We start from the raw sequence: 14,586 nt of genomic DNA, 5'->3' as shown, positions 1-14,586 counted from the left end.
AATCCGGTGCACAAATGATAGGAGATTTGATAAGTAACTCCTTGATCTTCTCAAAAGCATGTAGGCAAGCCTCATCAAACACAAATGGTGCATCTTTGGCTAGCAATTAAATCACAAAGTGGCTTTGATACTTTGGAGAAGTCCTTGATAAATCTTCTATAAAAACCGGCATGGCCAAGGAAGCTTCTCACGGCCCGCACACTTGTAGGTGGTGGCAACTTCTCAATGAGCTCCACTTTTGTTTTATCAACCTCAATCCCTCTTGGAGAAACAACATGCCCCAAAACTATGCCTTCTTGAACCATGAAATGACACTTTTCCCAATTGAGCACTGATATGCTCATAAATTTATATCCTTTTACATTTCTCTTACTTAGTTTTTGTGAGTTCATTTGATTAAAATCTGTAAATTTCATTTAATTTTGTGTTTTTAGATTCCAAACAATAAAATGAAAAATTTCACCATTTATTGTCCTTAATAGATTTTAACATGAATCCAATTGGAGATAGAAGCTAACACCTTGAAGTTATTCCAGGTTAAATTTCGTGACATTTGAAGACTCATAAGGTGTTCATTTTGAATTTCAAAGTCAGCCCAAAACTACACCCGAGGAGAACTGAGTCAGCTGAATTGTGTGGGGCATAACGTTTTGGTTTGAGCTTGGATTGAGGCATATAATATATGGTTGGAAAGAAGGCATTCAGGGCTTTCTATTGATATATAAAACGTAAATTTCTGAGTTGGTTAAGGCCTCCAAATTGCTCTCCAAAGACAGCTCAGAAATCCTGTCAGCAAAAGGATAAAGTGGTCCCTAGGCATCTTTCCATTTTGGGTAATTGCGTATCACATGCTCTCTTTCCTTTCCCTTTGTTTGCCCATTCTAAGCAAAATTCAGAAACCACAATGTGAAGGCTCTAAATGAGGCAAAGAGAACATCTACCTATCTCAACATCCTTTAAGGATCATCCATTGAGGGATAAGATGAAATATTCTCATTTTTTAATTAACCAAACCTTATTCCTTCATTTTCTTTTAATCCTAGCCACATATTCTAGACATTTTCGAGCTCCCAAACCACAAAAAACTCTCTCATTTTCGAGCTCCCCCCTCCACCCTCTCTAATTTCACTCATTTCATCATTCATTCCATCATCTCATCTCAAAAACACACATCTCATCTTCCATCTTCCAAAACCCTAGCCTTTTCTTATCTCTGTACATCATTTCTTTTCTCCATCTTCCCTCCTTCAACTCTTCCTCTCCAAAAAGCCAAACACCATCACAACACCCATCTACCATATTCGATCACCACCATTATTGCAAGAGGAGCTTGGAGGCACTTGGGACAAGAAGCTATTTTGGGCATCCTTGGAGGAGTGACACCCCTTGGGAGCTTGGCTTCAACATCTAGAGTTTTCTCTTTTCCTTCTTGTTTCCATTTATGTTTCAATTTGTGATATTGTTTGTAACTTTTATGGCTAGTGAGTAGTTTCTTAATTTGGAGCTAGGGATTTAGCCCTAGCCCAATCATGTAATGACTTTGTGATTTGTGATTTGTGATATAAATGTCATTTTGGATATATATGCTCTTATGCTAGTTTAAAGATCATGACTTATATGTGTGAATATACCACTTGTGCATATGAGAAATGTTGTCATGTAGAAATTGAAGATTGGTAACCTTTAGTTTCTAAAGCTTGTTGCATAAGAGCATGGTAATTTAAAAACACCTTGGTTGGATTGTTTTAATTGCTTGGATTCCTCATCTTTAGAACTTTATGCATCTATGGGTTGCTATGGCATTAATATTAGGTAGTTACCTATCACCTTGGTTGGGATAGTTGATAATATGAAAGAGGATGTGTGTTAATGTTTTTTCTTAGAACAAAATAAACATCTATCTTATTCTAAGTATACTCGCAAGTGCACGAATCGCATTAGTAGCAAAGCATACAAGCACGAGGTCGATCCCACAGGGAATGGTTAATAAACAACAAATCAATGTAATTAATCACTCGAATAACTAAATGGGGGGTTTTGGAAGATGGAAACACACACACACATCACCACACGCACACACCCTTTATTCTATCCTGCAATGTTAAGTTTTCAGTTTCAAATCAGATAAGCATGCAATAACCATCCAAGGCTAATAACCGTTAATTTGAACACAACATATTAAGGTTTGACTGCTAAAAAGGTTTGGCTAGTTACTTTCTCGCAATTGTTCTCCTAATGCATAAACTAAGAGCTTCTTGGGCCTTTCTTAGCCAGTTAACCTACATGTTCCCTAATTCAAGCTAAGGCAGCTGTTACCCATGCAGGAGTCATTAAGTTTTATGAGAACGTCAAACATGCACAACATATAAGATTTGACTATTTCCTTATAGAGGTCGCCCAACCCCACTACCAAGAATAATCCCTTATTCTCTTGTTACTTGTGGTTTAGTGTCTTTGACTATTTCACAGCTAAACCTAACAATTAAACTAGATGCAATTACCCTAAGGTGGTCAGTCAAAGGATGCAAACAACTAGTGACGGGTTCAAATAGATAGTGGAAATTTAATACATGCAAACATCAAACTAACAAACCAAGAGACGGATAAACGATTTGTTAGAACATGCAAATCCATTAATCAACCTACGACTAACATGCAAGATAGAATAACTAACTACATAACTAAATTAAATAAATGAAAACAGCAACAATAAACAAAGTCCCAATTCATGCTTGCTAAGAAATCAGAAACGCAAAGTACACAAAATTAAAGGCATAAACTAAACAACTAAATTAAATTGCATAAATTAATTGAAATCAGAACCATGCACTAAAAGAAAATCAGAATCATAAATTAAATAAATTCAGAAACAAATATCCAACAATAAATCTGAAAACTAGAAGAAAAATCAAAGGGAAACAACAAGAGGGGCTGCGGCAAGACAAGGAAGAGAAGGCACCTTCCACAAGCAATTGGCTCACGGCTATGGTGAGCTAGGGCTTGCGGGTTAGGGTTGCTCTTCCTTGCAGCCACGCCACTCCTTCCTCTCTCTCAACTTTCGGCTAGCCCTCACAAGAACAAAACTAAAAACTGAAATTAAAAACCTAAAACATAAAATAAACTAGGAGGCAAGGAGATTTCGGCTCTCAAGTGTGTAGGTGTCTAGGGTTCTGAATTGATGGGATATATATAGAGGACAAATCCTTGAGAGGCAAGGATAGAGCTTGCGGCACAACTAGGGTTTGCTGCTCCTTGTAGCTTGCGGCATCAGCTAGGGTTTCTAGCTATGGGCTTGCGGCAAGGGCTTGTCCTTTTGGGCTTAAGTGGCGCATGCAAGTCATCTAGGGCCTCCCTCCTTGCGCATGGGCTGCTGGTCTTGGACCTTGATGGTGCATTGGGCTCACATGTGTTGGGCTGAAGTGGCTTGCACAAGATGGGCTAGGGTTTCACTCCATGGGCTTCCACCTTGGGCTTGCATCTTGGGCTTACTTATAGGGCTTCTTGGCTGCTAGGGTTTGCATGGCATGCATGCGCATGCATGGGCTGCCATCTTGCTTCTTACGCATGGACTTTGGGCTGCTAGGGTTTGGCCCATGCATGTGCATGCATGGCCCATCTTGGGTTCGGCATCCCTTAGGCCCATGGGCCCTTGACTTTTGACTTCCTATTTTGCCCCTCATTTCCATTTGAATTCAAATTCATTTCTTCTCTCCATTCATTTCCATGGATGTCCACCACCTTCTAGAAGCTTATGGAACCTTGACTTTGTAGAGTTGACTTTGACCAACATTTCCTGGTGCAACTAGGATTTCTTGAAAATGAAGGATTCCTTATCCGTTTCGACTTCTCGTAATGACCATATTGCCCCTGGGGTCTCCTAGTGTCCTTAGGACTCCTTTCCCTAGTTGGGTTAGGTTTCCTAGTTCAACCAGGATTTCCTGTTCGAATAAGGATTTCTCATTTCTGGCTCTGCAATGATGGTTCTGGACTTGATGTTTCCTAGTGTGACTAGGAATCCTCATTTAACTAGGATTTCTGCACTTTTACTGGTTTGACCAGGATTTCACTCGTTTTCCTGGTTTGACCAGGAAATGTCGCAAAATGGCTCCATTTGCTTCTTTTTCTCATTTCAGCTTCATTTGACTTGAAAACACAAAAACAAGACAAGAAACACAAAATATCGAGTTCTAACACTCTAGGTTAAGGAATTAGTATCATAAAGTGATGCAAAATGCACACTCATCAATGTGCCCTAATTTACCTTGATTGGGGGTTAGGAGGGAATTTAATCTATCTAATTTGACATAATCATTAATTGCATTGTTTGTTACATGGGAGGGTTAGTGTGAACCCCTAATAACCCCAAATCCTTCATCATCATTGAATTTAATTTGTACTTGAATTTGCTTGTATTTCCATTTGTTAGTTTCAAATATTCTAGTGTTACGTATCATCTATCAACCAAACAACAACTCAACACTACACATTTGCACATACTATTATGTTTAGTCTTGACTTTACATAGTACGTAGTAGGTTGTTTGTTAGTTTTATAACCCTAAAATCAATCTAGCTTGTGATTGAAATCCTAATCCAATCTCTTGGGTACGACAACCCCCTACTTCCATTTCCATACTAAAACTTGACAACCTTGCACTTGAGGTAGGATAATAACAAGTTTTTGGCGCCGTTGCCGGGGATTGGAGTCCTTGAACTTTGATCCTAAGCTTGGGTTGCATTTAGGGTTAATTTTAATTAGTATATATAAAAGCAAAGAAAAAAAAAATTTCAAATTTCAAATTTTTAGTTTTAAATTTGTTTTTACTTTGTTATAAAACGTAGTGTTTCTTTATGGATTAAGCTGCTTTGTTTGGTTGCTGCTTTGTAAATTTGGTCCATGCAAGGTTCTTTATTTTTTCGTCCTGAATCCAACCATATAAAGAACGTCAAAATCGGATCAGTGGTTTAAAAGTTATAAGCTAAAAACTGAGCAGAGGTCATAAAGTAGTTTTCTGTTGCGTTTTAGTTTAATTGTTTCACTTTTTGTGTATTACTTTGTGTACATTTGTTAATTACTCTTTTCTTTTATTGACATTGGATGCTATCTTGAGTTTCTTTCTTTTATCCTTGTGACTTATAGTGTTCTTGCTCTCTTGATAGGTGTATGAGTGAAAACCCAACCACTTCAAGTTCACACATTATTTTGAGAAGTGGGAAGGAATTGAAAGAATTTACAAGGGGTAGATCAAGAGAAAGAGGTACAAGGAAGACAAGGGAAAAATCACCTCCAAAGGAAGCAAGGATGGGGGATAGGAATCCACCTCCACCACCACTAGAGGAAGAAAGACCTTTGAGAGCTTTTACACTACCTCTTTTGGCCACTCATCCTAGTTGCATTGTGCTTCCACCTTGTACAAATGCATTTAAGATCATGCCAGGTACATTGCAATTGTTACCTAGCTTTCATGGAATGACAAGTAGTGATCCCTATTTGCACATCACCGAATTTTGTGAAGCTTGCTTAACCATACAACTAAATGGAATTAATGAGGACAATTTAAGGTTAAGGCTTTTCCCATTCTCATTGAAGGACAAAGCTAAGCAATGGTTATACAAGTTGCCGGCTGCAAGCATCCACACATGGGAGGAAATGCAGAAGAGCTTTCTTCAAAAGTTCTTTCCACCATCAAAGACCAATGCTCTTAGGCAACTCTTAATGCAATTTAGGGAGCAACCTAATGAGCTATTTCATGAAGCATGGGAGAGATTCAAAGATAAGGAAAATGGTTGCCCTAATCACGGTCTCACCAAGTGGATGATTCTCAACTTCTTCTACAATGGGTTGACTCAAGAGACAAGGAGAAGAGTGGACTATGCATGTGGAGGAAGCTTTATGGACAAAACCAAAAGGGAGGCCGTAGAGGTTCTTGACAATTTGAGTGAGACTTCACAACTTTGGGACAATGTCAATGATAGGTTGCCAATGAAGGATGTGAACTTATCTATGAAAGAGCAACAAAGAAGAGGAGTATTTGACATAGACACTCCTCACATCAATGTGCAACAAGAGTTGAAGAAGATAGAGGCCACAATGAACAAGAAGCTTGATTTGCTTTTCAATGCTCAACAAGGGAATTCTAGCTATATACCATCTTCATCTATGGCAAGCAAGGAAGTGGAGCATAGTTGTATGATATGTGAGAGCTTGCAACATGAGACAATGTAATGCCCTCAAGGAGGTTCATTTCCGAAATTTATGGAGCAATGCAACCAACTTGGTTATCAACAAAGACCAAGGAATGATCCCTATAGCAACACTTACAATCCAGGGTGGAGAAACAATCCAAACTTTAGATGGAGTGACCAACCACAAGCACCTCAAGCACTATCCTATCCAAGTCGTGAGCAAGGCAAAGGGTTTCAAAGGCCTAATGGTGGCTACCAAGGCCAAAGGGTTTCAAGTAGCTCTTCATTCAACAACCAAGGAGCCATCAATTCATATTAAGCTCCTAGGGCACCCTACCAAGCTCCTTCACAACAACAACAAATGCATCAAGAGGTAATCAAAAAACCCTCTATTGAAGATTTGCTAACTAGTTTTATCATAGAAAGCAAAGGAAATTAAGCCAAGCAAGATGAAAAGATCAACATTCTAAGCAATGGTTTGAACAAACTTGAGATGCAAATGGGGCAATTGGCAACCACAAGCACCTCAAGCACTATCCTATCCAAGTCGTGAACAAGGCCAAGGGTTTCAAAGGCCTAATGGTGGCTATCAAGGTGCTAGTAGCTCTTCATTCAACAACCAAGGAGCTATCAATTCATATTAAGCTCCTAGGGCACCCAACCAAGCTCCTTCACAACAACAACAAATGCATCAAGAGGTAATCAAAAAACCCTCTATTGAAGATTTGCTAACTCGTTTTATCATAGAGAGCAAAGGAAATTAAGCCAAGCAAGATGAAAAGATCAACATTCTAAGCAATGGTTTGAACAAAATTGAGATGCAAATGGGGCAATTGGCCAATGAGGTTAGAGAAATGAAGCAAGGTGTGTTTCCAAGCATGGTTGAGAACAATCCAAAGCATGAGCAAGCTAAACTTATCACTACCTTGAGAAGTGGAAAGGAGTACAACAATCAAGTAACCTTGCCAAGCTTTGAGGAAGAGGTACAAGAGCAACTTAGGGAGCACACCAAGGCACAACAAGGAAAGCCACTTGCACCACCCGGATTTGAGAAGCAAGAGAAGAACAAAGAGAAGGTCATGGAATTAGGTGATAGTGAGGTGAATTTGGGGCACAATGGTGGTTATCCTAAGGCTTTGAAGGACAATCTTAATACCAAGGCCGAGAGTAGCATCAAAGAGAAGCAAGAGAAAGAGCAATCCGAGAGACCATTCAAGAGAGGTATCACATTCAACCCTCCTTTGAATATAGTGCAAGATTTTGAGCCACCACTTCCATATCCTCAAATTCAAAGGAAGCAAGAAGCCAAGGCAAAGAAAGAGAAAGAGAAGAATGAGCTTCTTGAGTTGTTCAAGAAAGTGGACATTAACATTCCACTCCTCAATGCCATCAAGACCATTTCTTTTTATTCTAAGTTCTTGAAGGATCTATGCACAAAAAAGAGGTACAAGACACAATTTGAGAAGAATGACAAGGTGATATTAAGTGAGCAAGTGAGTGCCGTTTTGCAAAGGAAGCTTCCACCAAAGTTGAAGGATCCGGGCTCCTTTACCGTCCCTTGCACCATTGGAAACCAACCTTTTGAGAGAGCCTTGATGGATTTAGGGGCAAGCATCAATCTTATGCCTTATCATGTGTATGAGACATTAGGTCTTGGAGAAATCTCTCCCATCACTATTTCTCTTTAATTGGCGGATAGGAGCATTGTGTATCCAAGAGGAGTGGTGGAGGATGTTCTTGTGAAGGTTGATGAGCTCATTATACCGGCGGATTTCATTATTCTTGACATGGAGGAGGTACAAACAAGTGGAAAATGACTTACCTATCATCTTTGGCCGTGCATTCATGGCAACGGCGGGTGCCAAAATTGATGTTAAGGAAGGGCTTATGACCATGACCGTTCATGACACTACCATTGCCTTTAGGGTCTTTGATGCATTGAAGAAGCCATCACAAGCTCATGATTGTTACCGGATTGAAGTAATGGATTGCATTGACAAATTTGTGAAGAATATATTCAATAAGACATCAACAAAGGATCCTTTGGAAGCTTGTATCATGCACAATGGCATGAATTTCATGGAAGATGAGACACTTGAGGCGTTGAGCACACTTGAGGCCGTGAGACCCTACACACCACACTTGGCTCCCAAGTTTGAGGTATATCCTTCTAACCCTACTCCTTTACTCCCATCAATTGCATGCCCCCCTAATCTTGAGCTTAAACCTCTTCCTACACATTTAAAGTATGCTTTTATTGGTGAAAACCACACGTTGCCCGTAATTGTGTCTTCTTGTTTGAGTGATTTGCATGAAAGTAAGCTTATGAGAGTGCTTAGAGAACATAAAGGAGCACTTGGATGGACCATAGTCGATATCAAGGGATTGAGCCCTAGTTTGTGCATGCATAGAATTCTACTTGAAGATGATATCAAGCCAACAAGGGATGCTCAAAGAAGACTCAACCCTCCTATGAAAGAAGTTGTTAGAGGGGAGATCATGAAGCTACTTGATGTGGGAGTGATATATCCCATCTCGGATTCAAAGTGGGTGTCACCGGTTCAAGTTGTGCCCAAGAAAGGTGGAGTGACCGTGGTAGCAAATAAGAAGGGAGAGCTTGTGCCACAAAGACTCCCCACGGGTTGGAGGGTGTGTATTGACTATAGGAAGCTAAACAATGCTACAAGAAAGGATCATTTCCCATTGCCATTCATTGATCAAATGTGGGAGAGATTGGCGGGCCATTCCTACTATTGCTTCCTTGATGGGTATAGTGGCTACAATCAAATCCCTATAGCACCGGAAGATCAAGAGAAGACCACTTTCACTTGTCTATATGGTACTTTTGCATATAGGAGGATGCCCTTTGGTTTATGCAATGCTCCGGCCACTTTTCAAAGATGCATGATGTTAATCTTTAGTGACATGGTGGAGCGCTCCATTGAGGTATTCATGGATAATTTTAGTGTTTTTGGCTCTTCTTTTGATGATTGTCTTCACCACTTGGATCTTGTACTTCAAAGATGTGAAGAAACCAACCTTGTGCTCAATTGGGAAAAGTGTCATTTCATGGTTCAAGAAGGCATAGTTTTGGGGCATGTTGTTTCTCCAAAAGGGATTGAGGTTGATAAAGCAAAAGTGGAGCTCATTGAGAAGTTGCCGCCACCTACAAGTGTGAGGGCCGTGAGAAGCTTCCTTGGCCATGCCGGTTTTTATAGAAGATTTATCAAGGACTTCTCCAAAGTATCAAAGCCACTTTGTGATTTGCTAGCCAAGGATGCACCATTTGTGTTTGATGAGGCTTGCCTACATGCTTTTGAGAAGATCAAGGAGTTACTTATCAAATCTCCTATCATTTGTGCACCGGATTTGAGTATGCCACTTGAGTTGATGTGTGATGCTAGTGACTATGCACTTGGAGCCGTTTTGGGACAAAGAAAGGACAAGTTTCTCCATGCTATCTATTATGCAAGTAGAACCTTGAATGATGCTCAACTCAACTACACCACAACGGAGAAGGAATTGCTTGCCATCATCTTTGCTTTGGAGAAGTTTAGAAGCTACTTGTTGGGTGCCAAAGTCATTGTGCACATGGATCATAGTGCATTGAAGTATCTCTTGTCCAAGAAAGATGCAAAACCAAGGCTTATAAGATGGATACTCTTGATACAAGAGTTTGATATTGAGATCAAAGACAAGCCCGGAAAGGAGAACTTGGTTGCGGATCCCTTGTCAAGATTTGTAGAAAGAGGTGATGATTCTCACATCCCTTTGTGTGAATCGTTTCTGGATGAGAGTCTTTTTTTCATAACTACTAGAAAAGATTCTTTGCCTTGGTTTGTGTATTTTGTGAACTACCATGCTAGTGGAGGCAAATTTGTGCCTAAAGAGTTTGACTACCAAGCCAAGAAGAGGTTTTTAAAGGAGGCAAGACACTACATTTGGGATGATCCCTTCTTGTTCAAAATGTGGAAAGATCAAGTAATGAGAAGATGTGTGCACCAAGATGAAGTTCAAAGCATTCTTAAGCATTGTCATTCATATGCTTATGGAGGACACTTTGGAGGCAAGAAAACCGCACTAAAGGTACTCACTAGTGGATTCTTTTGGCCTACCATATTTAAAGATGCATATGCTTTTTTTACTAGTTGTGATAGATGTCAAAGGGTTGGAAACATTTCATCAAGAAATCAAATGCCCCTAACTAATATCTTGGAAGTTGAATTGTTTGATTGTTGGGGCATTGACTTTATGGGACCATTCCCTAGTTCCTATGGCAATCTATATATTCTTGTGTGTGTTGATTATGTGTCAAAGTGGGTTGAGGCCGTGGCATCCAAGACAAATGATCACAAGATGGTTATGAAATTCTTCATGGAGAACATCTTTTCAAGGTTTGGCACTCCTAGGGTTCTCATTAGTGATGGAGGATCACATTTCATCAACAAGCCCCTTGAAGCCTTACTCAAGAAGTATGATGTGAAGCACAAAGTGAGCACTCCCTATCATCCACAAACTAGTGGACAAGTTGAGATTTCAAATAGGAAGATCAAACATATCCTAGAGAAGATGGTGAACACTTCAAGGAAGGATTGGAGTTTGAAGTTGAATGATGCTTTGTGGGCATATAAAACGGCATTCAAGACACCTTTAGGAATGTCACCTTATAGCCTTGTGTATGGGAAGACATGTTATCTGAAACACCCCAAACCTCGAGCCGTGAAAATACTGAACATCAAACTGTTAAATCTGCTTTCTCTTACTTTTGAGCCATACACAACAACATAAGTAAATAAAATTTTGTCAAAAAAACATTTTAAATAAATCTCTCTGGGTCCCACTGCCTCGTCTTCTTCCCACTGCTTCCTCAGTCTGCTTAACCTGCAAAACACAAATCCTACACCGCATCCATGGTGTACCGAGTTATACAACAAACCCGGTAAGCTCACTAAAGCTCGTATGAGTGAAATTTCATAATAATAATTGTCCTCAATAATTTCTTCAATTCCATACTCAATAAATAATCCACAATAAAATCCATAATTATTCAATTTCATAATAGTTCCATCACCAATCATCCAAGCAACAAGATGAACCAAATTCCTCAAATTCACATCAAAATCCCACCAATAATATTAATAATCATTACAACCAATCAATTGCCTAATCGATCAACCATTAACCTCAACCTCAAATCATTCACATTCTAATTAATGTCCTCAACGCATAGACACTATCATTTCCGTCCTCACGATTCAAGCCTAGACTTTACCAAGTCCTAGCAAACAAATGCAATACAAGCAACCAAACAACCATCTATCTAAGTTCACACACTTCGTTTCATGGAAATCCTCCAGCTTTATAACTACTTTCAAAAATCTCTTCTTTCAAAACCATTTTCACATCCCCTCAACCGTAAATCAAACTCTGAACTGAATTTATCCTTGAAATCTGATATCTCAAAACACTTATTCTTAAAACTCACATCATTCTCGTACCTGTACTGTAGAAAATGTCATGGCCACAATCTCGTACAGAGGTCATTCTGTAAGAGCAGACTCGTATCCTGGCCACAATCTCGTACGGAGGGGTCTCTCCGAACGAGCAGGCTCGTATCCTGGCCACAATCTCGTACGGAGGGGTCTCTCCGAACGAGCAGGCTCGTATCCTGGCCACAATCTCGTACGGAGGGGTCTCTCCATACGAGCAGGCTCGTATCCTGGCCACAATCTCGTACGGAGGGGTCTCTCCGAACGAGCAGGCTCGTATCCTGGCCACAATCTCGTACGGAGGGTCTCTCCGAACGAGCAGGCTCGTATCCTGGCCACAATCTCGTACGGAGGGGTCTCTCCGAACGAGCAGGCTCGTATCCTGGCCACAATCTCGTACAGAGGGGTCTCTCCATACGAGCAGGCTCGTATCCTGGCCACAATCTCGTACGGAGGGGTCTCTCCGAACGAGCAGGCTCGTATCCTGGCCACAATCTCGTACGGAGGGGTCTCTCCGAACGAGCAGGCTCGTATCCTGGCCACAATCTCGTACGGAGGGGTCTCTCCATACGAGCAGGCTCGTATCCTGGCCACAATCTCGTACGGAGGGGTCTCTCCGAACGAGCAGGCTCGTATCCGGTCAACACGTGCATTTACACAGCAGTCTTTAAATATTCTTCTCCATATTATCCTTATCAAACCCACTCATCAAAAGGAGGTGTCTCTCCTCAAATCACAACGTCTTAATCATCATTGGATAAATAATCAATCATAAACAAAATTCACTCACTGTTTACTCCGATCTACACCGAAACCTTTCCGAGATTGAATTCTACTCACGACCCTTCCCTTGTTTGTCACTCAAATCATTCCAATACTTCCTCAGGACAAACTCTAACATTCCAAATAAATTCCTAAACCTCAGATCCTTATTAATTTATTCTCATGATCCAAATCCTACTCTTCACAGTGCCATTGCTCGGATACCAAATCCGGCAGCATAACGGCATCGGGAATGATATTTCCTAAATCCGTATACCTAGAGGATCGATTTTGTCAACTGGATCGACGGCCAAATCTCGCCGGAAATGGCCTAAATCGGCGGCGGAAGCCGGCGGCTGGCTTGGCTTCCCGAGCTCATTGCTCCGCCGTGGGGCATCGTCAAGGCAGGAGGACACCACGGCTGAACTCGCCGTGATGAGAGGAATGAGACCCAGTGGGTCCGGTGTCGAGTCCAGGCCGGAAAAACGAGATCGCCGGCGGAGCCATCGATCTGTCTCGCGTCGATTCTCCGTCTACAGTGGTCGGCCGGCGAAGGGGAGGGCTGGTAGGGGTCGGCGACGGCAGGAGGGAGTCGCCGGTACCCGTCGTTGGTCGTTGGGTGGTCGGACGGCAAATCTTCCGAGAGAGAGAAGCGGCGGAGACAGAGAAAGGAAAGACTCGGGGGGAGAGAGAGAGAGAGAGAGAGAGACCGGGGAAGGTGGTCCACATCTGGGGTGTTTGCCGGAGGTCGAGGTCGGCCGGGGGGGGGTGGCCGGTGACAGCTGGGATGAGGGGTGTGCACGCGGAGGGAGATGCCCGAGAGAGTGTGCGGGAGAGAGAAATTAAAGGGAGAGAAAGAGTGTTGTAGAAATTTCTAGAGAGAGAGAGTGAGTGAATAAAAAAAATCTGACTTTTTGGGTTTTTAAAACCCCCTTTCATAAAAATTACAAGTTTGCCACTCGCTTCAAAAGCCCGTATCTTTCAAACCGTAGCTCCGATTGACGCGTGCCACGCGTCTACGAACTCGTGGACTCGAGACCTTTCCAACGTGCCCAAAGTCAAAGATGAAAGTCCATTATTTTTAAAAGTCAACTTTGGGTCGGGTCGTTACAACCTCCCCCCCTTACAAAAATTTCGTCCTCGAAATTTAGCATATATCGTAACAGACAAGTGATGCCCAAACTCGTACCTTTTATCGACCTCGCTGATCCCTCTATTGACCACGTGCCCACGTGATTTGTTTAAGTCTCACCATGCTTCCGCTGCGCCACTCTGATTGACCCTCTAATCTCTTATTATTAAATTTACTCAACCTTCCAACTTTTCTAACTTCAAACCTCATACTAAGTCTCAAACTTCCAACTTTCCTGAACTTGCTGAGGAGCAGAGAGACGATGGCAGACGATGGCAGTGCAGGAGACATTTCTCAAAACTTTCTCAAACATTTTCATGGCTCAAATAAAATACTTTTCTAAAATCACTTGAAAATCATTTTCTTTCTCACACTGGCTTTCACAAACATTTTCTGAACTGATTTTCTCAAACTGATTTCTCAACTGATTTTCTCAAACCTTCAGTAACATCACCAATTCTCACCCGGGCAGTGTAGGATCACTCACTTCTCCTCACCTGGTAGCTCGCCACTGCCTCGCGCAGCCGCCCACTCAGGGTCTTGGTCCCTGGGTCTTGCAATCCACACACTTCCGGCCGGGTCTAGCTCTGATACCATTTGAAACACCTCAAACCTCGAGCCGTGAAAATACTGAACATCAAACTGTTAAATCTGCTTTCTCTTACTTTTGAGCCATACACAACAACATAAGTAAATAAAATTTTGTCAAAAAAACATTTTAAATAAATCTCTCTGGGTCCCACTGCCTCGTCTTCTTCCCACTGCTTCCTCAGTCTGCTTAACCTGCAAAACACAAATCCTACATCGCATCCATGGTGTACCGAGTTATACAACAAACCCGGTAAGCTCACTAAAGCTCGTATGAGTGAAATTTCATAATAATAATTGTCCTCAATAATTTCTTCAATTCCATACTCAATAAATAATCCACAATAAAATCCATAATTATTCAATTTCATAATAGTTCCATCACCAATCATCCAAGCAACAAGATGAACCAAATTCCTCAAATTCACAT

General features: G+C 41.3%; 1 protein-coding gene across 1 annotated transcript; it reads left to right on the top strand.

The window, feature by feature from the left end:
* Positions 1 to 5,163: 5,163 nt before the first annotated feature.
* LOC147299492 (uncharacterized) lies at positions 5,164 to 6,332 on the top strand. The gene has a single exon (XM_086230946.1). The coding sequence runs from the start codon at positions 5,164 to 5,166 to the stop codon at positions 6,223 to 6,225; it is 1,062 nt and encodes a 353-aa protein (XP_086087072.1). The 3' UTR covers positions 6,226 to 6,332.
* The last annotated feature ends 8,254 nt before the right edge of the window (positions 6,333 to 14,586 follow it).

The sequence above is a fragment of the Dryas octopetala genome, chromosome 1 (genome assembly GCF_963921425.1).
Source record: "Dryas octopetala chromosome 1, drDryOcto1.1, whole genome shotgun sequence".
Taxonomy (NCBI): domain Eukaryota; kingdom Viridiplantae; phylum Streptophyta; class Magnoliopsida; order Rosales; family Rosaceae; genus Dryas; species Dryas octopetala.
Note: the sequence above shows the minus strand (reverse complement) of the source record. Positions and strands in the feature narration are given on the sequence as shown.

Bases quoted from the DNA above. Each gene is read 5' to 3' on its own strand.
- LOC147299492 (XM_086230946.1), top strand. From the start codon at position 5,164: ATGAGTGAAAACCCAACCACTTCAAGTTCACACATTATTTTGAGAAGT.